Below are 26,150 nucleotides of genomic sequence, written 5' to 3' on the forward strand. Positions count from 1 at the left end.
TACTTTTGTGCATTTTACATATTTAAATATCTACGTTAAAATTTATTCCTGCTTCAATAAATTTGCTGACAAACTTAGACAGGTATAACCATAGCCGTAATAGACTTAATTGCATTTTAACCAAAAACTAAATATGGACAAAATAAGCACCAAACGTCTTTTTGGTGTTGAATTATTGAATAAATAGGCATATGAGCTCAACAACAACAACATTTATTGTTTTTAATCTGTTATTTAGGTAATTCAATCATCAGATTGGTGCCAAGTGTTTTGGCCTTCTGTTTCAGGAACCCCGAATCATTGAAATAAGTATATATAGAGAGAAATGTGCACTATGACTCTTTGTATTGAGATGATATTTTAGGCTTGAATCGTTTTGGTGATAGGCAAGCTTCTTTTTTCCACAACAATATTCTTTTATGCGTCCCTTCAGGTCATTTTAGTGGGTTGAAGGGGGAATTCGGACCAGTGCTCCTTGAGTGTCCAGTGTGACAGAAAATTTGAGTAAGCCGTTATTCCACTACTGCTAAAAAAATATATATTGTCTCACATATTAATTTGTTAAATGATATTTCAATGACAAATAACTTTTGCACATTGACTTACTTCTTCCTGTTTCTTACTTTAGTACTTATTCAGTTGCGCTGTGTGGATGGAAATAACGTGAACTTTTATTTTCGGCTCACAGGTTAGTTCATTTCCGCTCTCTACTTCTAAGTTTTGTGGGAACCAATAGTGTCACCTACAGGCAGAAAGGTGGCACAACATGTGCTGTAGGATAAAAGTCTCAACTTTGTAAAATCATGAACTAATAATAATAATAATAATAATAATAATAATAATAATAATAATAATAATAATAATAATAATAATAATAATAATAATAATAATAATAATAATTCATAGATGCATACATACAGATTTTAAGACACACGTATTTAACGTCTAACAATTAATTTCAACAAGAGAGATTAGTGAAATTAATTAATGAACTGTGAACTAAAATAATTATGCAATATATTATATATTTATATAGAAGAGTTAATGTCTTGCGACAGATTGGCGACCTGTCCAGCATGTACCTACCCCGCCTCTCGCCCGGAACGTTAGCTGGAGATAGACAGCAGCACCCCTCCCGACCCCCACTAGGGATAAGGGTGTTAGAAAATGGATGGATGGATGGATGGAGTTAATGTCATTTGAACTTCGCTTAGAACATTATCATTTTTCTGTAGGCCCTTTACAAAAACGAAATCAGTGCCCATCCAAACTGTTCACCTGGCGAAATTATATTAACTATTTATTAAATACGTTATCTATTTTTAATATTATCCATACTGTTTATAAAACTGTTAGCATGTGAACAAAAATAAAAACAACACCAAAAGTGTTTTAGAGAGAAAATTGTCGTCAGGAAACAAACATCCAGAAAATCCTAACTTAAAGGATGTGTCCACACGATGGCAGCAAAACACAAGTTGCAAGCGTGACAATGCAGTACATTCATTGAGGGTATGGTTCTCGAACTTTTTTAAAACATGTACCATCTCACTAAATATTACGTTTCCAAGCACCACCCAACTGACAGACAATTGATACCAATAAACTAGCAAATAATTACATCTTGTTTGAAGGATCAGCTGGAATTATGTGTTTTGTTTAGAATTTAGGGCTAATTATATTTCTAAATATGTGTGTGTGTGGGGGGGGGGGGAATTTATCATCCCAGATTTCTAAATGAGACGTGGCAATTTCGAGTAGGCTTCACAGAAACAAACAACTGAAATAGGTCAGTCAGTATAATGAATAAATTCAAAAGTTTCACTTCTAGAGATCAGTTGCTGAAGTAAATACATTTTTCGATAATATTACAATTTACAGAGATGCATCAACCGTAGTAAAAGGTTGCTGCTAGAAACCCTTGCCCTGACAAACATCCTCTTCCCTGAAAAGGGCCCCTGCCCTCCCCACTTTGAGCCCCCAAACTCTTAATGAAAAGGTCCATTCTGCTGTAGAAGATGACAGTACAGTGGTCTAATTGAACACCCGCCTCTTCAAATCCTCAACCAATGAAAGAAAAGCCTGTGGAGAATCCAGCCAATGAGCAATTAGCACCTCCACAACGGTAACCTGTTAGGTTAGAGCGCTGGGAGACTTTGTCCAATCAGCGGTGAGGCCGCCTGCACAGAGGGCTGGGCGCGAGAATCGGCGGGATGGACAAAAATTATAGCGCTACACAGAGGTACAGACGGAGGAGAGACTCTGCTAGAAACATATCTGAATGAAAGCGAGGAAAGCTCTGTTAGGTCCTCCGTCTGCAGACCAGCTCTTTACTTTGCGACGTTGCATTTTAAGCGACAAGAACCAGAAGAAAATAGAGTGACGCATTTTTCATAGCAACGATGTTATCGAAGGTGGACAGCGCTTTTTGTTACCCTGCAAATTTGATGTAACATTGCCTCCAGTTAGCTCGCTGGCTAGCCATACTCTACCAACTGAATGCAACAACCTCTCAGTGATGACTGAAAGTGATTTCTATGGATAGACAGTTATTACTGCGGGGTTTGAGAGCGTTGCCAAACACAGGTTTGTCTTTGAAGAGGTTCAACCGTCCCACCGGCTGTCATGGACAACGCGAAAACACGCAGGTAGGTGCCATCAGTATCCATAATACAGTCATGTCACTGTTTGGTTCGCCTGCCATCTGCCGTAGATAGGATTCGTGTCATTGTCCTGTAGGAGAGGGCGTCAACTTATCAAGTGCACCTGCACATAGAAGGTCTAGAGTGCAATAAATATCTTGTAAACAGCCCTAGCACTAGTTATAATTTGTAATACATACATAAATTATAGTAAACTGGTACATTTACAAGCAGAAACAGATAAAAAGCTAAGATTGTGGTTGAAAGTAGATAAAATAATTGCAGACCACACATAATTGTATAAATATACCTGTAACGAAGGACCTTCTTTTGGCTCATAAAATGGCTAGTGTCAAAGAGCACTGAGAATAGTTATGTAATAACCTATTTGTCACAAAGGCATATTTTAGGTACTCTTGTACCAACACAGACAATAACTAGCCAAGTCATAATAACTGTGATAAGCAGAGCACTTTTTATAGTAATTTATAAATGCTTACCATTTGCCATATGTTGTATGATATCTGCAGGGTAATTAGTCTCAAGTCAGTCCAGCCCTTAAGCACACAATAAGGTTTTCTGCCAAAACCTTCTGAATAATACCATGAATTCATACTGTGTTTCTGTAGAACCTCTTATACAATACATTAAAAATAAAAATACAAGTTATTAACCTGCAATTAATGCCTGGGAGTTATGTCAAAATGAATAAACGCATAATCAAATTAAAATTATTCCTAAACTCAAAACAAAAGGAATAATCTATTTTAAAACTTGCCTAATAATAAAATTTTCCTATTAGAGACTCTGAAAATTGAACAATTTGAAAACTCACTGCCAAAATAAGCTCTCTAGTATTTGACCTGCTGTCATTCCAGCTAACATGCTAATATTATTCGTAACAGTTTGTTACTTTGATGCTACTTAGAAAATGTGATGAGAAAGGTCCAACTAGACTTGTGTTTAATTGTACACAACATTTGTGTTTATTTCAACAATAAATGAAGGCATGTTGAAAGTAACAACTGGATTTGTTTATAAATTCAAATATTCAATATAGTTAAAGCCAAAACATAAACTAGATAAATAAAAATAATAATCTATTTTGGATTATTAAAAGCAAAGAAAACGCTGTTAAGTGAGAACAGTGTGAGTAAGCTGGTTTAAGAGCCAGGTTAGGTTTGCTTTTGTTGCTTTTTGAACAACTGCACCTTTCCTCGTGCTTCCATCAACACACCCACTCGTTGATTGAAAAACTCTTTGCGAGAAATAATGTAATTTTCTACCACTTTATAACATTCCGCTTGTTCAGTAATAACCTCCAGTCTCATTGGTAATCAGATTAACACGTTCTGCGAAACTGTAGTATTTTTTTCCTCTGTTCCATGTGTCTCTAATTAAAACTATCAGAATTAGAACTTGGGAAAAGTTCTAATTCCTCAAGAAAAACAAAAGGTGGTGCTAATCAGGAGAGATCTGGCTGGTTAGGTGGGATTTTTATATGCCATTTTTATTTCTGGGGTCTCTGTTTTACAATTTTTCTGCTTTGTTATTGTAGTATTTCTAGCCTTGATGAAGATGAAGAGCTCCACTCCACAGACCCAGAGAGTAAAGAGAAGAGCAAAGACAAAAAGCTGCTGTGTAAAGTGAAATGGTCCCGAGATGAGGTAAGAGGATGATGCACGTTCTCATGTAGGGTGTGGCCTGAGAAGAGGCTGAAACTGAAACAGACTTCATAGTGTTTGCATAGTGACCTGTGGTAAATTGTAGCATGCTTAAAAAGTGAAGTTAGTGTTTGTCCGCTTACAGGTTTCTTCCTTTTGCATGTTTCTGGTCATCTAACAGATTTTAATTATGGGCAGAAATATGAAGAGTAAATATCAAATGGAGTTTTGAAATCAAAACCAACCTGACTGTGTGGAAAAAGTAATCACCCTTTTGTTAAATCATTAATTAACTGTTTGTAAACGAATTTGCTGATTTCAGGCCCAGTTACTGACCCATCTGATCAATAAATATGGCCTCTTTGTCAACTCATCCAGGGTGTCATAAAATAATCCAGAACAACATATAAAGCTTTGCAGACCTCATTTGCTACAGTTATGGTTAATGTTCATGATTCAACTATAAAGAAAGAGAGAGAATGGGGAAAATGGCATCTAGATGCTGTGATGTAAGCTTAGACCAACCATTCAGCACTAAAAACCATTCACCATCGTTGAAATAAAACCGTTCTGCAAAGAAACATGAGCAAAACCTTCCACAGTGTTCTAAGAGTTTCGTTTAGCAATTACTTTTCCACATGGGAACAGGCAGATTGGTTTGAATAGCTTTTTTCCCAATGAACAAACTCACTTGTTTTTTTTTTTTAAATTTAATCAAATTATCTCTGGCTGTATTCACACTACTATAGTTGTTTGGCCCAGACCTAAAATAGGCTTTATTCTTTTTTATTTGGTGCAGTTTTATTTCATATTGAGCTTTTTTTGCAAGCGGACAATCATTTTTAAATAAAGCCAAGTGGCTGAAGATCTTTGCTTCCATTGGACAGAAATGGTGGCGTGTGGCAGAGCACAAACCTGGAAAGAAAACAAACATTTCTCGTTAAACATGCTGAACATGACTGCATTCTTGCGTGCATCTGCCCAAACACCAAGGACGAATGCACTGTCTCCTCGTAGCTTCTGGAATGCACACGGCATCCATGCAGTTGTAGCATTAGCCACACAGAAGGGCTAATTATTACCACAACCCCCAGAAATGGTGGCTTATAAGATCCAAAAAGACGTATATTTCCTGTAGTTGGTGCGAATCGAGGCCTGTCTGTGTTCACACCAGAACTCCTTTAGAAGTGGACTGAGCCCACCTGAAGAAGTGGGTCTCTTGGTTCGGCTGAATGTATTCGCACCTGAACAATGGGAAAATAAACTCTGGTTCTTTACCAATTGCACGGACTACAATGACATAAAAAAGGATTTACTGCAATTAAGGGGGTTTTCTGTACTTTTAACCACAAATAGTGGCAGGTCTGAATACATGCTCTGGCTAATGTTAACATTTTCTTAAAAAGAATCTAAAGCACTGAAGTGAAAGAGGGGAAAAAAGTCAAAAGAAAACTGTAAGAGGAAAAAAAAACATATTCGGTATTTAATTTTTTTTCTTTCTTCTAATTTTTTTAAGGATGAAAAACTTAAAAAACTTGTGGAGCAGCATGGAACTGAATCCTGGAAATCAATAGCTACCTTCTTTCCAGTAAGTATTATCACAAAACAACATTTTATTCACTCTTTGCCCGTCAAAGACGTTTACCAATTGCATTCGGACACAGTGTGTCCTAGCGAGTTACAGTTTTTAGGGGCCAGTTTAGCAGCTGGTACAGAGTGATGAGCTGGTTTTTAACTTTCTGTGTCTGCTGCCACAGGGGAGGACAGATGGTCAGTGTCAGCACCGCTGGCAGAAGGTCCTCAACCCAGAGCTGGTAAAAGGACCCTGGACAAAAGAAGAGGATCAAAAGGTAAGTAGAGCTGGGAGTTGCTAGATATTATATGGGAGAAAGAGGAAGGGTGTGAAAGAGCACAGCATAAACACAAATACCACAATGTGCAATCTATTATTTATCTTCAGGCTAACTACCCTCTGCACATGTGAAACAGTTCCCAAAAATTATTGGAATAAACAATGATATAATTGTTTTGAGACTATTTTCAAGTAATATCATCTTAATGGCATAATAACTTAAGTTCACCCTCTCAAAGACGAATAAACTTAGTGGAACTGGAAGACATTTTAGATATCCAAAATAAAACACTAACCAAAAACAATAAATATAAAAGAAATAAGAACGGCACACAAACTAAACCATACATAAACTTGATTATGTAGAGGAAGCAAAATTGCCCTTAAATAAATATTAATCATCATCAGAATGGAAATTATTGAGCTCATTTTAATTTATCATGTGATCAGTTGATTAATTACTTTTTGCAACAGTGTTAGAACCAAACATTAATGCAGGTCAATCACATAAAACCCCATTGAAATCAATGTTTGTGTAGTCCGATGCTCACTTGCTTTATCACCTTTTTGTATCACTTTGCAACTTACTGTTGCTAAAAATGATCATGAATCATGCCTGACTGAATCCAAAGAAAACACATCTACATCTAATCACAGCTATTGCTTAAACTTGACCTGCCAACTATGACATCACAGCATTGCTCAGTTCTGACAGAATGGGCCTCAGCTACATTCACCCACACCTGAATAACTCTCGTTCTTTTGAGCATGACGATTCTGCTGTATAGCAATATACAGTTTCTTTGCATTTTCTGTATTTCTCTATAAGGTGTCTCAATGTTTCCTGTTTTGGGTGTTTGTGCAGGTGATCGACCTGGTGCACAAGTACGGCCCAAAGCGCTGGTCAGTGATTGCAAAGCACTTGCAAGGGAGAATTGGAAAACAGTGCCGCGAGCGTTGGCACAACCACCTGAACCCAGAGGTGAAGAAGTCGTCTTGGACGCAAGAGGAAGATCGGATCATCTATGAAGCCCACAAGCGGCTCGGGAACCGCTGGGCAGAGATTTCGAAGCTGCTTCCTGGCCGGTAATGTTGCCTCAAATACATGATCCTTCATCTAGCCAGCATCTGGATGTTTAATGCCGTCAGTCATTTCCCTCACAGTACAGACAACTCCATCAAGAACCACTGGAATTCCACCATGAGGCGGAAAGTGGAGCACGAAGGTTACCTGCAGGATGGCTGCAAGTCTTTCACCTCCTCTGGAAACGGGAAAAGACGGAACAGCAGATCTTGTCCTCTGAGTCCGACAAAGCACTGCAGTCACAGTCCTCTGCCTGTGACGGCTTCCAGCCAGGTCCATTTCATCTTCCGCTTCGCAATTCATCCAAAGTCTTTAACTTGAGCTCCTTTGATCTTGGTGCTGTGTGTTACAGGTGGGGAGTTTTTCCTACGATCCTGCCAGCGGACACATTATAGACGGCCTTCCTGAAAACTCCAGCTTCGTATCAGTGAGTATTTGTGTTTAAGTTAATGTACATAAAAAAATATTTCTCTTTATTTTCTTACCTGTGTTGTTACACTTGCTTGTTGTTTGCTAACTTTGGACAAATCAAGCCAATCAAACACTTGACTGTCCCGTTTTTTTTTTTTCTCACCTAACCCTGAATAATCAATGTTTGTGAATTTGTTGTGTTTTGTCCCCTTTCTTTGATTATCTTAACTCTTTTAACTCTTTCCCCTTCCTCTCTTCTTGTCGAACTCGCCTCCCTGATGTTCGTACACTGCAGCCATCCTGCCTGGATGATCCTGACAGAGAACAGAGAATTAAGGAGCTTGAGCTGCTGCTTATGTCAGCAGAGAGTGAAGTCCAGCGACACGTGCAGTGCAGAGGTTCACGTGTAAGAACACACTCCGTGTGTGTGTTTTAGCAGACTTAGCTAGCATCCTGTGTGGGTTTGCAGCTGTCATACGCTGAAGAAAAGCTCATTTTAAAATAATAGTCAAAAATTAGATGAACAATGAAATATAAAACTTGATCATTTTTATGTTGTCCGATAAATCACCTGTCTAGTGGTTCACATTCCTGAATGAGCTTTTTTTCTGTGTATAGCACAAGATTTGAGCACATTTATGCGTGCTTGTAGTCCTGCTATATTAAAACATATTCCATTTCATATTTTCCTCTGGATTTGGCTGAAGCTGTGCTTGGTAGTCACCTCACTACGGTTGCACCCGTGAAGCTGTTACATCCTCCCCTCATCTGTCAAGCACTTGTTTTTACGCCCCTTTAGTCTGTCTCTACTGTCAAAACTGAACCTCTGTGTCTATTTGTAGCATTTATGTGCACAAAAGTATTCAAATGCGCTGACAAAAAAGAGATTTTATGTGATAGATTAACACAAAGTAGCATAGATTTGTGAAGTGGAATTAATGTTTCTTCAACAAATTTTACACAAAACAGTCGTAAAAGTGTGACATGTATATGATATCTCCACACGCAATTCAAGAGGACATGTTGCTTTCAGAAAAGTAACACTGACCCTGAACATATCACCCTCATGGAAGCATGGTGGAGGCAGCATCACACCATGGGGATGCAGTTAGAGTTTATTGGAGGATTATTGGGTGGAGCTAAATGCAGGACAATCCTGAAAGCCAGTTTGTTGAAAAAGCTTGAGACTGGGCCGGACTTCCACCTTCCAGCTGGACAGCACCAGCAACACTAGGTATTAAAATGACCAGGTCAAATTCCTAAAATACCTAAAAGAAAACAAATCTTGGGTCAAATTTCTCTTTCTAGAGAATATCTTTTCAGAATGTGGTTCTGAACAGTATTGACACCAGCAGCCTGAATACAAGTACATGCCACACTTTTCAGATTTTTGTGTAAAAAAACAAAAACAATTTCAAACAACTTGTAAGTGATTTTTTTTATTATTATTATATGTCACCTTCACATAAAATCTCAATTTAGATTTAAGTTTGTAATCTTACAACAAGTGGTATGGATACTTTAGCAGTACGGTCTGCATAAGGATTCACGTTTTTGCGATTTAAATCTTTTGCTTGCGCCTTTGTTCTGCAACATGAAATCTTTGTCATAGCTTTCCTGTTTTTGCTGACCCTCAGAGTGTGGAGCCGTACCCGGCCTGGTCAGACAGTCTGTCTGAAGATTCGATGACCACCAGCAGCAGCCTGGAGGAGCAGGCGGAGAGGGGCTCCTGGAGAGGGCCGGACATTCCCGCGCCACCCCCTCAAGTCTCTCCAAGCAAGTTCCTGACCGCAGAGGCTAGCGCTGTGCTCTCCAGCCTTCAGACCATCCCAGAGTTTGCAGAAACCATGGAGCTACTCAATTCAGTGAGTTACAAAAGCAAAAGCAGACTAATTATGATTAGATGTAATAGATTTATCTACAGAATATTTCTTCCTCCCATCAGGAGCCTGGAACGTGGAACAATGTGGCCAGTTTTGATGTGTCTAATGCAGCGACGCCACCCAGGCACAACCACGCAGGCTTCACCAATCTGTTGCAGGAGAGGACAGTTTATGAACCGATAGGCTACACCGTCAACAATCACACCACCATACCAGGCCGCGATGGGAACTTCTCCCCATTTGGCTTGGTCGCCGTCACCTCCCAGACACCCATCAACTCACTGAAACCCGGCAAGGATTCCAGCGGGAGGAAGAAAAGAAGAGACAGAAGGCAGCCTCTGTGTGACAGGACTTGCTCTTCGTTCTTGGAAAACATGTCAAACTCTCCCAAGAAGACACCTACAAAGTCACACTCATGCACCACGTCAGCTGTAAGATGTTTGTCTCACTGCCTTTTTGTCCTCTTACAGTTAATATAGATACGTTGCTTTAGGCGTTTGTTATAAACGTCATATCTGTCATGTCAGTTCTGCAACATATCAGCAACGGAGCATCTGAACCTGGAGGATCCCGCCTTGACCTCAACTCCTGTGTGCGGTCAAAGATGCCTCCTCAATACGCCTCTCCTCAAGGAAAATACACCCAAACACCAGAAAGAAAACGATGGGTAAATAAAGTGTGACAAATAAATTCCAAAATGTAATTTTTTCAGGACAAAATATTGTATTTTATTTTTTTTTTAGTTCCAGGACCCCTAAATTAGTTAAAAATGCTGCAGTCCCAACCCCAAGAACCCCAACCCCATTCAAAAAAGCTTTGGCTGCCCAGGAAAAAATGCACGGCCCATTGAGGATGGAGGTGAGGCACAGATCATAAGGCTGATTGCTATTTTACTCTCCAAGGGCTGTCATTTATATTCTTCTTCTTGCTGTGTTTTGTAGCCACAGCCTCTGGCGTTCCTAGAAGAGGATATCCTAGAAGTCCTGAAGCAGGAGTCGGGAAGAGACATCTTCAACAAAACAGACTTCCAGTCCGACCACAGAGCGTGGAAACATAACGTATGTCAGACTCAGACCTTTTTAGCTCTTTTGTTTGTTATAGAAAATGTTTGATATGGCTGTTTTACCTTCTCTGATTAATAAAAAGTGATAAATAAATGTTTGACTTATACATTCAGATGGATGGTCCAGCGAGAAAAGTGCGCAAGTCTCTTGTACTGGACCCTTGGGTTGAAGACAGCCTTGACGTCTTCCAAGAGCAGCTCAACAATGCACAGGTGAGTCAGTCTGACTTCTTCTTTCACCTGCGACCCTCTGAGCAAATCACCTGCCTTCATCTCACCCTATAATTTGATTTCTCTACTCTTACACCAAACATCTTGTAGTACTTGGGTATGACTGTACCCCAAAACTCCACAGTTTGCTGCTGTTTTATGGGATTTCTGCCAACCCTTTGAAAGTCAGTTCAAAAATACTTTGTTTATCCCAAAGTGAAATGAAATGTCATCTCTAATAAAATACAATAATCTTCAAAGAGTCGTAGATGGTGATGCCGTGGGCGGGAAAGATTCTGACAGAAGACTGTTGCCGTATGAAAGATTTACGACTGTCATGAGACGCTAACAGTTCAATTTCCATACAGCAGAGTAGATATTCCGCAATAACATGTCCTGGATGACACCATCAGGATATAATGAAACACTGCATTTAGGAAATGGACTGTAAGGAAGGTTGAGACTGTTCTCTTTCAAAACCCCCTGAGAGAAACCCTGTTTTCAACAACAGCATTTACCTCTCACCATTTTCCAGATTTCAGAAGAAAGTCTGATGGCAAACTCTTCGCTGGTCACCCCGATCACTGAGGAAGAAGAGGGTAGGCAGTCAGCCTCTGAGAAAGACAAGTCCTTATTAGGAGTCCGTTGTCACACCCACTGCTTCTCCGGGCCTGACGTGAAAAATGGTCCCTCCTCACATAAAGAACCAAAATCATCTCCTGCACAGGTATGTGAAACCAACCTGCCTGCATGATGCAGTTTGCTTTTGAATGTTTCCTGCATTTTGTGTCAGACATCTTTCCGTTGCAGCTCGTTATTTTGTTTAGCTGTAAATTGCACTGCTTTCATTAAAGTACATTAATAAAATCAACTAATCTTAGTAATCTGCGCACTCAGTGGTCTAAACAGTATAATAAAGCCATTTTTATGGATTTAAACCAATAATATCAGCTGGTTTTACATTTATTTTTGGAATTAAAAGCACTATAACCACAATCAACAAAAAAAATGACTGCATTTAGATGTAGGGTTATTCTCGCTTTACTTAAATTAAAGCGATTATACAATTTACAATTAGCGCTGTAAAAGAAAAATTTCTTCTAACTTCATTACTTAGAAGTGATGGCTTTTCAATGTAATACAGATCAGACTGCCACAGTATTTATTTAAACTGACAAGTATTGAAGGTTCTGGAGAAAAAGAGTTCCAGGTTGAATAGTATGCGTTTTCTGGAAGTTTGTTCCAGATCAGCGGAGCATAGAAACCGATTGCTGATGGCCAAACTAACCACCGGTCCCCCTCCCTGCAGGTGAGCGAATGGGAAGCAGTGGTTTATGGGAAGACAGAGGACCAGCTCATTATGACAGAACAGGCTCGACAGTATCTGACTCCCTACCCGTCGTCCGGCTCTACCTCAAGGGCTCTCATCCTTTAAATCCGTCCTCCACTCCCAAGCAAGCAGCACTACATCCGTCCAGCACCTGAAACTGTCCACTGAGTCCTGAAGGAGACAATCTAGTGACACAGAACAACACTGCCGAGGCCCTGACTGCCGGTACAGTTTATAACACTTTTTTAGGTCACCTAGTCTTTTTTTACTTACCTACATCTTTGCCTACAGTAGAAACTATACAAATATAGTCTGTACTACTAGCGGTGGCTGCTTCTGAGTGATATATTTTTAATACATAATTGCCAGGAAACACGTCATGATTTATCTCTCTCAGCTTATTTTCGCTAAACTAGTCTGATTGCTGTTATTTGATAAAAATCACGCACATGCCACATGTCCAGCTTTTTACTGGCTTAACATAAACTTTAAAATCACACTACAGGTTTTTAACAAGACGCCCAATAATAAAATTCCCTTTACTTTAAGCTGAAACAACAAAATGCAGCTGTGTGTTTTTGCAATAGCAATCATTTGAGATGCTAGTCCAAGCTGGTGTGAGGTTTTGAGGAAGAAAATGAGAAACTGTCAGTCAAAATTGCACTACTGAGAGGATTTTTGCTGCCGAGAAAGGAGCAGTGTGTTTCTTCAGTTTTATTTTTATGTTATTTTATTTTGAAAGGGCAAACTGGATAGCACTTGAGATGGTTTCTGTCTGACAACACAGCGTTTCCAATCCGAGACCATGGAGTCCGTGGAAACATCAGTTGAATGTATTTCATTGCAATGTACATGTGAAAGAACCTCAAACGTGGAAGGGTACCTTTTATTGTTTATCTCTAATTATTTTATTTATTTTCTGACTCTTCTGAGACTTAGATGTTAATATAAATTGGACACCATAAAGTCATGAAGTTTTTACTTTTTTTTTTCTTCGTTTTTTTTTTAGTTTGCTGACAATAACAGCCTAAAATCATATTTGCTCTAAGCATGTCACTGTTTAAATAAATAAAACAAAATCCCCTTTGTCAGATGTTTCATTGTGACGGTTGATACTGACACGGTTTCACATCACAAACGTCAAACATTTGGCTGAGAAGGACCACGTTTTTATGTGAAGGCTGTAGATTTTTATTTATTTAATGTCTACTAATTTATTTATGTCTTTGAAAAGGAAACCTTTAAGAGAAACTATTGAAGAATTTTATTATCTTTTCTCTTTGAAAAAAAGAAAAGAAAAGAAAACAGGACTGGACTGCCATTCAGTTTAATATCACCAAGGTAGAAACAACATGCACTGCCCCTGACTTTAAGCCTCTATGAAATAATTTGGTAAGATCTTAGAAAATAATTTTATAGATGTTTGCATGACCTTGTAACATTTAGATAACATTTTTCCCCCTTTAAATCAAATGTGTTTTGCAATTAGGTAGCAGGACTGAAATCTAATCATAGACAAACTGCACTTTTTATATGTATAAATTTAAACTTTTGTTTGTTAATTATCATGACATAGCTCTTTGTTTGGGTGTGCGGGTTAGTTTGTGATGAATGCTGACATGAAGAATCTGCTGCTTGATTTTTCACCTTTTGTTTCTCCTGTTTGGCTGCAGAAGTGTGTACTTTAACTACACTAAGAAAAGAAAACCTTGCAATAAGCCGTTTTTGTAGGCAGATGGTTCTGAGTAGAGCAGCCGGCGTGTCCTTGTATGATGCTGACGTTCCCTGATCAAATCCTAACTTCCACACTCTTGTTTTTTTTTTTGTTTTGTTTTGTTTTTTTTGTTGTTTTTTTTGCTGATCTGTAATTGTTATTTATGTTTCATGCTGGATTGTATTTGCTTCAAGAGACAATTATGATGAAAACTAGGCGATGCTAGGCGATATGGTTTAAAAATAAAATTTTCCAATCTTTTTCATACCACATTCGATTTCAAATCTACATGTTTTAATTTTTTTTTTTTTTTTTTTTTAAGTTCAATTAAAAGTCGTTTTAATGAGGAAAAATGAGCTGATCCGAGCTCAGGTGGCTGAAGGATCATCATGCATATTGTTTTCGAACCAGCACTTCGCTTGTGAAACCCCTAAATAACAACTACAGATCCTGCACTTTATACACTCTGGATTGTAAGTAAGAGCACTACAGTAAAATCCAATTACATTTAAAAAGTGCTGAACTGCTTGTCTTCCATTTTAGTAGCCCGACTCGTGATTATTTGTAATCTTACTGAAACTTTCTATAATCTGCACTACAATCTTGTATTGTCAGCGTTTAGTGGACCTAGCATTGCCTCTAATCTGGATTATCCTCCATTTAGACCTCTGAGTGAGAATAAGAAGGAAATCTTGTCAGAGAGATCAAGAGGAAAGATCAGGAGAGTTTGGTGCAGACGGTAGACTAACATCTATATAAGTGATTTATACTTAGATGTGTCTAATCTGTTTATATTTGTGTGATCTGTTCCTGCGGGTCGGTTTGACTCATCGTTGTACATTACATCCATTAAATCCAAGTTCATTTGTTTTGAAGTTACCAATTCTTGACAAATACAAATTACAAGTGTTGAGGGAATTACGTACAAGTACAAGATGCTAGCAGCTCTGTTTACTACTGTAGTTCTGCATGAGCAATAAACACAAGATGCTGGATGAATCGCTTTTATTAAACGTGCTGTTTAATGTAGCAATTTCAGTAACTGTCATAACCAAGTTACCTTAGATGTCCTGCCAGCTCTCTTTTGTAACCTTGTACTTTATTTTTGAAAAATAAAAGCATCTTGTTGCATCACTTTTTGTGTCTTTCTTTCTCCGTCAAGTCCAAATTCTTCTGCGGTTCCCCCTGTAATAAAGATTAGTTATGATCCTTCAGGGTTTCTGACATGGTCACAGCAGGGGTGGAAAACATCCGGAGCTTTTGCCAAAAGCATGAGAGGAGAGATTTGAAACTGTGAAACTCCTTTTATGATTTATTCAACTATTGTTCCCTAATTGGAGCTGAAAGACTACTTCAGGGGAAACTGGGTTTGAGCATAAATAAAGTGGTTAAAGATGACTCACTCTTCAGAAAGAATATATGCTTGGGAATGTTGTCATCTTGGCCTGAAGGTCCAGCGACACGAGCCCCCTCCACCAGAACAAGACGCCTCTCCACAGGGTCAGCTGCTGGCCCTAAAGGGGCCCACTCACCCATGACTTAATGCCCCCAGGGTCCTTTGTCCTTAAGGCTGTTGGTTTTACAGGCCCATTCACTCAGTAACTCCCACCCCCCTTCCTTCCACAAATGGCGTGAGCCAGACAACATGCCAACCTGTTCTGTGCTGCGGGAGCAGCAGCACGCGTTCATGTAAACAATCAACACGCCGACACCTCCTTGGTCCTAACCGGGGATGTCCAGCAATCCTTCAACCGCAAGTTTTATGCAGAATTAGAAAGAGATAATTCAGAGTTCTTTAGGTTTGATTAAACACAAATCTAAAGAATCAGTCAACATCTAGCCGGCAGTAGATACCTGACTGGTTTAAAAGCCTTGCTTTAAAAAAAAAGGGAAGCATTTTTACATTAAATTTTACATTAAATTTTACATTAAATCCGCTTACGTGGATTTATTTTTGGAGAAACATTCAATACAACTAAAATCTTGATCAATGAATGACTCCACAGCCTTTTTAAAAAAAAATTAAATTCTACTTAGAAATGCTTTTTGCACTGAGGAAATGACAGAGAGGAATATCCCCCACACACTTGTAGGCATGTGCACAAACTCCCATGAACACACTTTGGCTTTATGTGTGTGCGAGACAGCAGATGGGAGCCCATTATAAGGATGATGGCGCAGTCATCTGGCAGGCAACCCATTCCCCCTCCTCCACCCCTTCCCCCAGCAGACACCCAACACAACGCAGCAGGGAGAGGACGGCCTTTTAGGCGGGAGACTCCACAGCCCCTCCAAAGTGTATGTTTTAAAATTGGACTGTGGTGTTTGCAGGCCAAATTAGGTCACCATTTCCACTGCCGCTTACGTGTTAGTCCCTGTGAGAAAGATCCAAGCAGAAGTTTATTTTTTAAGCTAAAAGTTAAAAACTATCGTTTTTGTTTTGGGATTTTTTTTTGTTTTTTATTACAAATATACATCTGAAAAGTGTGATGTGCTTTTGTATCCAGGCACTCATAAATAAAATCCAGTGGCCTTCAGAAGTCAGCTGATCAGTTAATAGTTATATCAGAGATTAGGTTGAAGTGCTGTTTGCAGACTGTCACAAACCACATAGGACTCAGCAAAAGTGGAAGAAGGTGCTCTGGTCTGATGAAACCATTTTTGAATTTTTGGTCTACATGCAAAGCGGGATTCATGGTGGGAAACAAACGCTGTATGCATCTCCAAAATGCACTATTGAACAGGTTTTAAGTGCAGTTTTGGCAGCATTAGAACTATTTTCAGATTTAATGTAAATATGGATTAAACTATCTTGGAAGAAAACTCTGTTAGAGGCAGAAAGAGACTTGGAACTGGGGCAAAGGTTCACCTTCCAGCAGCACAACAACCATAAACTGGTTCAGATCAGAGCATGTTGAGGCAGAAAATCTGTAGAAGAGTGTGTGAAGACCTGAAAAGTGGTGTTCAAACCAAGCTAAGCCCATCTAATCTGACTGAGCTTGACCTATTTCCAAAAGAAAACAGCCTAAAAGTGGCTGAGGCCTTCTCTCCCCTCCCCCTTAAAAAGATCTGCAGCTGTAACTTCAGCAAAGCTCCAACGTACTGGTGGGTTGCATATAAATGCAAGCCACACTTTTCAGATTTTACTTGTAACAAGATTTGACAAAAAAAAATTTGTAATTACACACCATCTTGAGGTTTTTGATTTGTAGACAAAGTGTGAAAGAAATCAAGAAGCATTGCTTCTAAGGTTGCGAGATTTTCTCGTTGCTTCGTTAAAGTCAGAAATCCCCTCAGATCGGCTTCAGATGACCGGTCGTCTCTCTGCGCAACGTTTACACCCTTTCCTGTGCAAAACGTGCCTCCCCACTCTGTCCACAGAGTGATTGCCTCCCACAGCCTCCTACAACAAAAGATTATACAACAGAGAAGATCAAACAACAACGCAGGGGGAGTTTCCTGCATGGATGTCAAGGCCAAGGTTGGGGTTGAGTTTGCAGTTTGCTTCCACTGAAAGGAGGTGTGATCAACAGCCGCAGGGGCGTTCTGAGAAGCACCACAGAAGAAGACACGCAGCAGCCTCTGAGGGCTGCTTTTGTGTTGCCGGGACAACGGGCATCATTCCTGCTCCTCTGGCAAGGCTTTCGGCAAAACTAGCTCACACTTCCTTTTGCTTCTGGGTTTCATTTTTAATCGCAAGGTTCACAGCGTTTGAAGCAAAATGAGCAGAGACGTGAAAAAATGTTGCATGAAGATTAAACCAGGGAGTCATCATATGTTTTTATTATTATTCCTCATAATGGCTTATGTAATAAGCAAAGAGTATATGTGCATACATACAAAACATTGACTGATAGATATACGGTTCTCAAACAAAACACTTCTTTCGGCTAAAACAGTTAATTCCTGCCACTGTAACTACAGTTAGATTATAAAAAATATATCAGAAAATCTTTGCTCAGTCTACAGACTCAGCTGACACAAATCAGTTAATAGAAACAAGATAGGTAAACTATATACATACAAGTATAAGTTAACAGAAGATGACACATTTTACCACCAGAGCCTTTGCGGAGAAAATAAGCTTACTAAAAGACAGCATTCCCCAAGGACAGGCAATGGAAAAAACTCTGAAAATTGTGAATTACACTCAATTGATAAACAGTATTCAGGACTGCATCACCTTATCCTCAGTTATAGAGCAGCCTTGGTTTCGATCAATGCAAATGTGTGTGTAATAATGGTCCAGTCATTGCTAGATGTGCAAATCTGGCAGAGACAAGGGAATGAATATTTTAGTGTAACCAAGTGGACTTGTCTTGTCTTGTTTCTGCTTTGTGCCACAATGTTCTCCATCGTGCCCAAAGTGAAGCGTGACGACAGCATTCATTACAGCTTCTTTCTTGTTGAAATTTAGCAAAGACAAGAATAATCGACTTCAGGCACAGAACAAAGAGGTTCAGACCTTTTTTTTTTCTTTAAAAAAAAAAAAAAAAAAAAAAAGAACGTTTCTGAAACCCACCTAATCTCAAAAACACTGCCTACAAAGTCAACTCCTTTCAGTTACCATGGACACAGAAAGGTTTCTTCTTAGTCACCCTCGAAGGCCCCATTGGTGGCTCCTTGGCATTCAGTCTTTTTCCGGCGATTGGACAAGATTCTGTGGAGCAAACTTGGAGATCTGTGTAGCTGAGGTTGGGAGGGCTCATGCGGAGAACTTTGGGGCCTCCGCACCAGGAAGGGGCCGTCGTGCTTAACCTGGCTCACATCCAGACCTCCTCTGCTGCTCCCCCTTCTCGGCGCCTGCAGAATGTGTCCACTGGGGGACAGAGAGGAAATAACAAACACAAAGGCCCTGTTTATTCCCTGTGACCTAAATTAAGCTGCTAGCAGACAAGAAGTTACAAGGAGCCGAACAGAGGACTTGAGTCTGGATTTGTAGAAGTTTGCGTAGAGCAGCTTTTACTCATCCTTTAATATATTGATATTTATAATTAAAAAAAAGGTTGAAGAAGAAAAATTACCTCCACACTCAAACATTTCCCTCTCACTCCTCAAATAAGAGGAGACTGGCTTCTGTGTATGTGTGTGTGTTTGGGGGGCTTGGCAATCATTGCGCTTTGTTATCTAATGAGAGGAGAGAGGGGCCACCTGTTCAGGGGCGCTGGGAGGAGAGCAGCGGGATCGGATCTGGACATGGGGGGATGTGGGGAACATCTGCTGGATACGGAGCGTGAAGTGCGGTGTGCGTCCTGCTGAAGGTGGGGGATGCGTGAAATTGTTTACGCAGTTGCTTCAAGTGTTCATTCTTTCATCCCATACCTGCAGCGTTCGCTGTTGACTCTCAGAGATGAGCTTCTCTGCAAGTCCTTAGTTGGCAGGTCAGTCTGAAAAGAAACGCAGAATGACAAATTAATTTTGGATTTTTTTTAAGTTAATCTCCGGACCCCACAGAAATCTCTGCTTTAGTTCATACTCTTCTGTTTTGTTTTGCTCTGAAGAGTTTCTTTCTGCAGGTACACGAAATTGGACACATGTTGTTCTTATTTAGTCCAGGCAAAAGCATTATTTAGATGCTTTCGCTCTCACAAAGGCATCCACATTTTGAACTTTTTAAAATGTTCTCATTTCACAGTTAACTTTTAGTTAACTTTATCAGGGTTGTATGTGAAAATGCAGCCTAAAGTAGGTGAAAGAGGAATAAACCATGATTTTTAGCCCGACTCCAGTCCTCCAGAGCTGCCATCCTGCAAACTTTCTTTGCATCTTTGCACCAACAAACCTGAATCAAATGTTTGCAGTTCCTCACCAGCTCTCATTGAGCTCTACAGAGTCCTAGTAATGGACTCTGATTCAGATGTGGACTGCATCTAAAAAAGTTTGGCACCCTGTCTATATCAAAGCATATTCAAGAATAGAATTAGAATGGTCCAGACATAAAGACAGTTGAAGTAAGGCTTAAAAAAAAATCCATCTTCACAAAGTCTATTCAATCGGTTTAAACTTTATCTATTTTATCATGGACACTGGTCAAATATTTCAAACTCTGGAGCTGAAAGCCGGTGGAGACAAACCTCAAAATGTTCTGCAGCTATGATTACATCGAATAGTTTATAAAGTAGGCTATATGCGCGGGGGGTGGATAAGTATCAGTTTGCTGCTATAACTGTAAAGACGTTCAACATGGGCAGCTCTCTTTTGCAGCGTTACTGAACACATCCACAGACCTGGCTTATCTCCAACATGCACGAGGTGGGGAAGTAGCCCCACTGGCCCTGCTGCAGCCGCCCGAACCACCTCCCCTCCTCGTGCTTGGACGGAACCAGGATGACTTCACCTGGAGACAGTGCCAGCTCCTCTGGCCAGTGGGGTCTGTAGGTGCGCACCCCCACCATCTAGCGGACACAGAGAGAACTACGGTTTTAAATAGGAGAGAACATTTAGGATTTCTTTTTTTTTCTTTTCGCCAAATAAATAAAGCATCAGGTTTCGCTGCTGAAAGTGGTCGGTGAGTGATGGTAACGTTAATACGTGCAGGTTTACAGGCAGGCAGAATGGAGAGGATTAAGAGTCAAAGCTCAGAGATTAACTGCTGTGCAGTAAAATAGAAGCCTTCAATCTGGGGTTACGACACAGTGTGGGTTATTCATATACATATGATGCAGAGATGCTGATTGAATCAACATGCGATCATTTTAATTTAGAGCTGTTTGTGTAAAGGAAAACATAAACTTGCCTTTTCGGCTTCAGCTTTGTATCTATACCTCCCTGTAGTCCAGTGAGAGTGGAGATGATTCAGCAATAAAAAATAAAAAAAAAGGAAAGAAGAACATTAGTTTAATCAAGAATGCATAACAAAAATCACATCGATGCAGGTGTGGAGGCATCCATGCAGCTGCATCCTTCAGTTGATCAAGTCAACCAGAAGAAAAACGGGGAAGCCGACACTGATCTAATAATAATAATAATAACACTAAATAATGTCACGCTAAACCAAACTTCAGTGCAGATGTGCTTCCACTCACCTTGTGGAGCAAGAACGGTGGTGATCACTTCAAAGTGTTCATTGCTCTGCATGTAGATGTGCTGCATCTTGCAGATCTGACCCCGACTGAAGCTCCTGCTCTCTAAATAAATGCAGCTGACTAATCCACTGCAGCACCGCCTTGAGCTTCCTTCCTTCCTTCCTTCTTCCCAGCAGTGAGTTTCACTGAAACATGCAGAGCCCAATTAAGATCTTACCAGGTTTTTCATGTGAAAATGCATTTTTCATTTTTCTAGCTTTCTAATTCCTTCAGGTCCCTTTTTAAATATAAGAAGCAAGTTTTAAATGAAGGTATTAGATAAAGTTCTACAGTGAACAGGCCTTGGATGTTCATCAGAAACTACGCCAGAAGGAAGAAAAGTTAAGTAAAAGTAAAGAAAGAAAGGAAGGAAGACAGGCACCAGGAAGGACACAGACAACTTGGGGGAAACGAAATGGAGGTAGGACACAGAGAAGGAAGAGAGAAAAAGAAAGGAAAGATGAAAGTGAACAAGGAGGGAAGGATGGAAGAGAAGACAGGAAGGAACGAAGGATGGAAAGTAGGAAGGAAGAAAGGACAGAAGGAAGGAAGAAAAGATGATGGGAGCAAAGAATGAAGAAAACAATAGAAATAAAGATGGAAAGAAGGAAGGAAAAAGGAGAAGAAAGGATAAATGAAGGAAAGAAGAAATAAAAAGAGAAGGAAGGAAGGAAAGAATGAAGGAAGAAAAAAAGGGAAAAAGGAAGGAAGGAAGGAAAGAACTCAGTGATATAGGGCGGTAGATCCTAACCAGGAGGTTTTAATGATCTTTTATTCTTTAGGGATTTGTTTCTCTTTGAGCGTCACGTTGCAGGTGCAGAGCAGAGACCGATCATGAATCATTTCATCAAATCAGAGCTCAACTGATGGAGAGTTATTGACGGCGTCCCACTCTCCTGTGGCATGGCTGAGCAGGAACAAAGAGCAGCGGCTGCCTGGTGATGGGCTGCTCAACAGATGGTGATGGAAACCCTCCTCCTCCTCCTGCTGCTGCTCCCCTGTGCTTGTGTCAGCGATTAAAAACCATCCATCAATCACACACTGGAGCAGTCACTCCGCGAAACGATTGTACGTGAAGTAAAGGCGCCTCGAACCAAAACAAGAACTTCAGCGCTGCTCTCATTCAAGGGTTGCTTATTGGTTTATGTAGTCTGCAAATGCTGAAAGTACAAATCCTGGCTTCGTGAGCTGTCACTCACTTTCCTCACTGCTCCTAATTCAGGATGATGTTCCCAATCCAAGCACTGAACCCGCGGCCAAGCCTTTAAATAAAACCGCAGCTAAGCCTTTTATAGGAAAAATCTCCCCGATGATCACTTCCAGGAAAAAGAAAGCGGTTTAATCATTTAAACTTTGGTACTTTGTGAAGCTCAGTTAATTTTACATTAAATGTGGTTAGCTGAGCTTGTGTCACATTAAAACCGCAAACTCTCCTGTGTTTTATTAGGAATTTATCCGATGCACCGACAGAGAGTGGTGTGTAAATGTGAAATGTCAGGGAAATTAGAGAAAGGTTTTGAAGTTTTAAAAAGCAGGATGTGCATTTAAAAAAAAGCTACATTTGGCTGCGTTTGTAATCTTTACGAGTCTGTCTCTATCAGACAGTCGTACTACTCTTACATGTATAAAACTCTTACATGTACTGTACCCCCCTTTGGTATCAACACATCTTAATCTCTGGTTGCGAGATTATTTCTCTTTCCTTACTGTGAGGGATTTACCCCTCACTAACAGGTGTTGTATTGTGTACTGTCTATATCCTAACTAATTAAACTGGTAGATGTATTGTTTTTGTTTTGTTCTGATCTTTCTCTCCTTCTCTTTGGGGGTCACCGGGTCATGTGTTGCCATGGAAACACGCCCACGAGCAAATGCTGAGAAGGACCTGGTGTTTTCAATCAACCTCACTGGGAAAATCTACATTGTTTGAGAGGGAAGCGGAGATGTTTTGGATTTTGTTTGGGCACAGATTGTGTGTGTTTTTTTTATTTATTATTATTTATTAAGGTTAATTGTAATTATGCAAATGTTTTTTTTTTTCTAGAAATATAGTTGAGTCCACATGTATATTTTCTATTGAGTAAATGTTGTCTCCACCCCTTAATTAGACCTGGTAGGAGCTAATGATTTAAAAACTGTGTGGCTCTGATCAGGGAGAGACTCTCTCTTCTGCTGATGGATGAAATCATGTCTTGCTGTGAAACTGTAACAAAGTGTTTTTAGAAGAAGTGCATTTATCACGGGATACGTTTACTGCGTCTCATTGCAGGAGCCACCGGTCACCACCAACTGGCACTCCAAAGACTGATTTTTCATGCTCAGTGGTTGAAAATGCTAAATAGTAAAAATGTATTTATTTTAACTTGTTTATTTCAAAATGTTAAGTTTTATTTACCATTTTAATGAAACGTGTTCCGTTAGTTTACGTGCCTGAGACCCTTATTTTAAATTTGCTAATATTATTTACCTCTCTGATGCGCAGCTTTGGTCTACAGACGGCCCAGTGTTCTCACCAAAAACCAGAATCTAAGGAATCATTTTTAATATGTTCAATTAAAAATAAACATTTGCCTAAAACAAAACTGCAAATCATTGTAGCTGCAAATAAGACTTAATAATTATAATAGGAGATGCAGCTATTTTCCTTGTTGTTATGCTAATAAATTCTGTATTTATCAAACAAGAAAAGCACAAATCCAATTATTTACTGCAATAGTCAATAGTTATTTTGAAGTGAAGTACATTAATAAAAACGTGTCATTTTATCAGTTCTCTGCGTTTGTTACGTACAAACTGGGATAGACTACAGTAATCTGATTACTTCAGATGAACAGATTATTAAGAGAACAGGTCAAGCAGGAAGAAAATCTGTGCGTTTGGTTTGTTCAACTCTTGATCTTAACAAAAAAGAAATGCATAAAGGAAAATGTAAATTGACACGTGTTACAAAAACTGACATACTGATTAATTATGTGCTATAATCATAAAAACTACTACTCTCTGTTTTTGCTGAACTACAACTAAGATTAATATTATAAATATTTAATCAGTGGTGGCATCATGGTTGAAGCCTGTGTGTAACTGTATAGAAACTTGAATAATTCAGCTATATTGAATCTGATTGGTCCTGCAGTTTAAAGTGTATTTTCAAAGTGACACAGATCAATGTTACAAATGTTCCTTTAATCAACAATCAGTTGGGATAGTAGCCTCCTCGTTTGCAACACGGGACAATTATCTTTCTCTAAATAAACCAAACACCTGAAATGAATAAATCCAGTTATTTAGCTGCAATATTATCTTATTACAAAAGTTTTCACATCACGCCTCTGTGGTGGTTTGAGCATATTCTGAAGAAAACAAATAGTCCATATGAATTGAATCTGCAAAATATATATTCAGAATCATATTCAGATTACGTGTTTTGTCAACAAGCATCCAAGAATGCTTGGATCAAATTGCAGATTTATTGATCAACATCAGTAAATCAGTTCATTCTGCTGCTTAAACGTCCAGAATAACTCCAGATGAAGCAGGGAATCAAAGTCCTCAGTGCTTCCCTGGTTTTCCTCTTCTCTTTCCTCCTCCTCCAGCTTTTCCTCCTTTTCCTTTCGGCCCCTTCCCTTTCCCCTTGCCTCTCCCTGCCGTGTTGCCTTTGCGCCCCTTCCCCCCAGCGCCCTTCCTCCGCCGAGCCGCAGCCTCCTCTCTGTCCTCCTCCCTCATCTGTGTGTTCACCGCCTTGGTGATGTCCAGCTTGGGGGTCTTGCTGCCCATGAGCTTCAGCAGCTCCAGCTGTTTCTGCTTCTCGCTGGAGAAGTCCCCGATCAGGGGCTCGAACTTCCTCTTCTTGCCGGAGTTCTTGGGGGGTTTCTCTTTGGGCAGGCGGTCCTGGAACCTCCCCACGGACGCTGTGGAGGTCTTGGCCACGCTCACGGCTTTGACCAGCTCGTCTTTGGACTGCTGGGCTTTAGGCAGGAGTCCCACTCCGGGGGTTTTGACTTTCTGCGCTCTGGCGATGTTTCTCAAGCGGTTCAACTCGTTTTTGGCCACCCGCTCCTTTTTGGCCTTGTTCCGTTTGGCGAACTGGTCCTCGTTGGGGTCCGCGGTTTCCGGGACCTCGATCAGCCAGTCCTTGGTGTCATCTTTGGCCCGCTTGTAGCCCCAGCGCCTCCTCCACTCCTTAGCAGTTTCATCCCAAACCAAATTAGTCTTCTTCTTCTTCTGGATGCCTTTCAGCTTGGCGAACTGCTCCCACTTGGTCGGGGCTTTGGGCTTCGGCGGGGGCTTCTCTCTGGGCAGCCGGGTGGTCTGCTCCGGTAGTTTGGCCACGATAACCTCTTCGACCCTCTCCGTGGGTAGTTTCCATATCTCGTTGATGAGAAGCTGTGTGTTGTCCCGGGCTAAGGCTCGGAGGAAGTCGTCTCTCTTCTTCTCCCTCAAATCACGGGACTCGATGCGGTTTTTGTCGTAAGCCAGGAGATTCCCGACGTCAAACTCCAGGTCCAGCTCCTTCTGGACGGAGATGCTCTTCAGCTTCTCGGCCTCCTCCTGTTCAGCTTTGGCCAACAGCTCCTCCACACTGCACGCAGCCATGTTGGTCGGCTCACAGTGGAACACGTGTGGAGCAGGAAAAAACACGAGCATTTATTTCCGGTTCATGTGTGAACGGAGAGTGTTCCTATTATGACCACAAGGTGGCAGTGTTTGATCAAATGTTTTAGAGTTCTCCGTCCTGTTGAGCACATTTAAACACGACACTTCAGTGTTTCCATGTTTTGAACATGGAAATAACTGACTAGGGAGAAAAGAATGAAAAATTTTAGAAAAAAAATTGACATAAGGATGTAAAAGGGAAGAAAGGATTGCAGGAAGATGATATAAAGGGGAATGGAAGAATGAATGAAATAAAGGAGTGTAAGAAAGAGGAACAATGTTAAAGAATGGAAGTAAGAGGAGGGAAGGAGTTTAGAAAGAGGGAAAAAATGTATTATTGATGGAATCGAGGATTGGAGGAATGTGGCAAAAAAGGAGGAAAGAGACTGACAGTGAGGGAAGAATAAAGGTTATGAAGGAAGGAATGAGAGGAAGGAAATGACTGAATGAATGAGAAAAGAATGGAGTGAGTGTAGGATGGAAATAAGAGCAGGATGAGGGAATGAAGAAGGGAAAAAGAATGAGAGAAGAGATGGACGAAAGAATGAAAAAACACAAGGATGAAAGAAAGGATGAAAGA

General features: G+C 40.2%; 2 protein-coding genes across 4 annotated transcripts; one reads left to right on the top strand and one right to left on the bottom strand.

Moving 5' to 3' along the window:
* Window positions 1-2,161: 2,161 nt before the first annotated feature.
* Window positions 2,162-14,987, top strand: mybl1 (v-myb avian myeloblastosis viral oncogene homolog-like 1). Of its 3 annotated transcripts, none has more exons than XR_006369540.1 (17): window positions 2,180-2,648; window positions 4,201-4,309; window positions 5,823-5,894; window positions 6,064-6,156; window positions 7,024-7,244; window positions 7,323-7,515; window positions 7,595-7,669; window positions 7,949-8,059; window positions 9,291-9,518; window positions 9,599-9,967; window positions 10,064-10,203; window positions 10,280-10,394; window positions 10,478-10,594; window positions 10,714-10,812; window positions 11,345-11,536; window positions 12,119-14,326; window positions 14,518-14,987. XR_006369540.1 is itself a non-coding variant. In XM_044105459.1 (16 exons), the coding sequence occupies exons 1-16, from the start codon at window positions 2,626-2,628 to the stop codon at window positions 12,242-12,244; spliced, it is 2,283 nt and encodes a 760-aa protein (XP_043961394.1). In that variant the 5' UTR covers window positions 2,162-2,625; the 3' UTR covers window positions 12,245-14,987. The 3 variants fall into 3 exon arrangements, 1 of the variants encoding a protein (XP_043961394.1); XR_006369541.1 differs by having other exon boundaries at window positions 12,119-12,364; window positions 12,882-14,987; XM_044105459.1 differs by having other exon boundaries at window positions 2,162-2,648; window positions 12,119-14,987.
* A 9,092-nt stretch (window positions 14,988-24,079) lies between these two features.
* rrs1 (ribosome biogenesis regulator 1 homolog) lies at window positions 24,080-25,559 on the bottom strand. The gene has a single exon (XM_044105460.1). It carries the CDS (start codon window positions 25,508-25,510, stop codon window positions 24,467-24,469), a length of 1,044 nt encoding a protein of 347 aa, XP_043961395.1. The 5' UTR covers window positions 25,511-25,559; the 3' UTR covers window positions 24,080-24,466.
* Window positions 25,560-26,150: the final 591 nt, after the last annotated feature.

The sequence above is a fragment of the Gambusia affinis genome, linkage group LG21 (genome assembly GCF_019740435.1).
Source record: "Gambusia affinis linkage group LG21, SWU_Gaff_1.0, whole genome shotgun sequence".
In the NCBI taxonomy this organism is placed as follows: domain Eukaryota; kingdom Metazoa; phylum Chordata; class Actinopteri; order Cyprinodontiformes; family Poeciliidae; genus Gambusia; species Gambusia affinis.

Bases quoted from the DNA above. Each gene is read 5' to 3' on its own strand.
- rrs1 (XM_044105460.1), bottom strand. From the start codon at position 25,510: ATGGCTGCGTGCAGTGTGGAGGAGCTGTTGGCCAAAGCTGAACAGGAG.
- mybl1 (XM_044105459.1), top strand. From the start codon at position 2,626: ATGGACAACGCGAAAACACGCAG. The intron at 7,245-7,322 runs GTAATGTTGCCT...TTTCCCTCACAG, and splicing joins TCGAAGCTGCTTCCTGGCCG to TACAGACAACTCCATCAAGA. The intron at 7,670-7,948 runs GTGAGTATTTGT...CGTACACTGCAG, and splicing joins AAAACTCCAGCTTCGTATCA to CCATCCTGCCTGGATGATCC.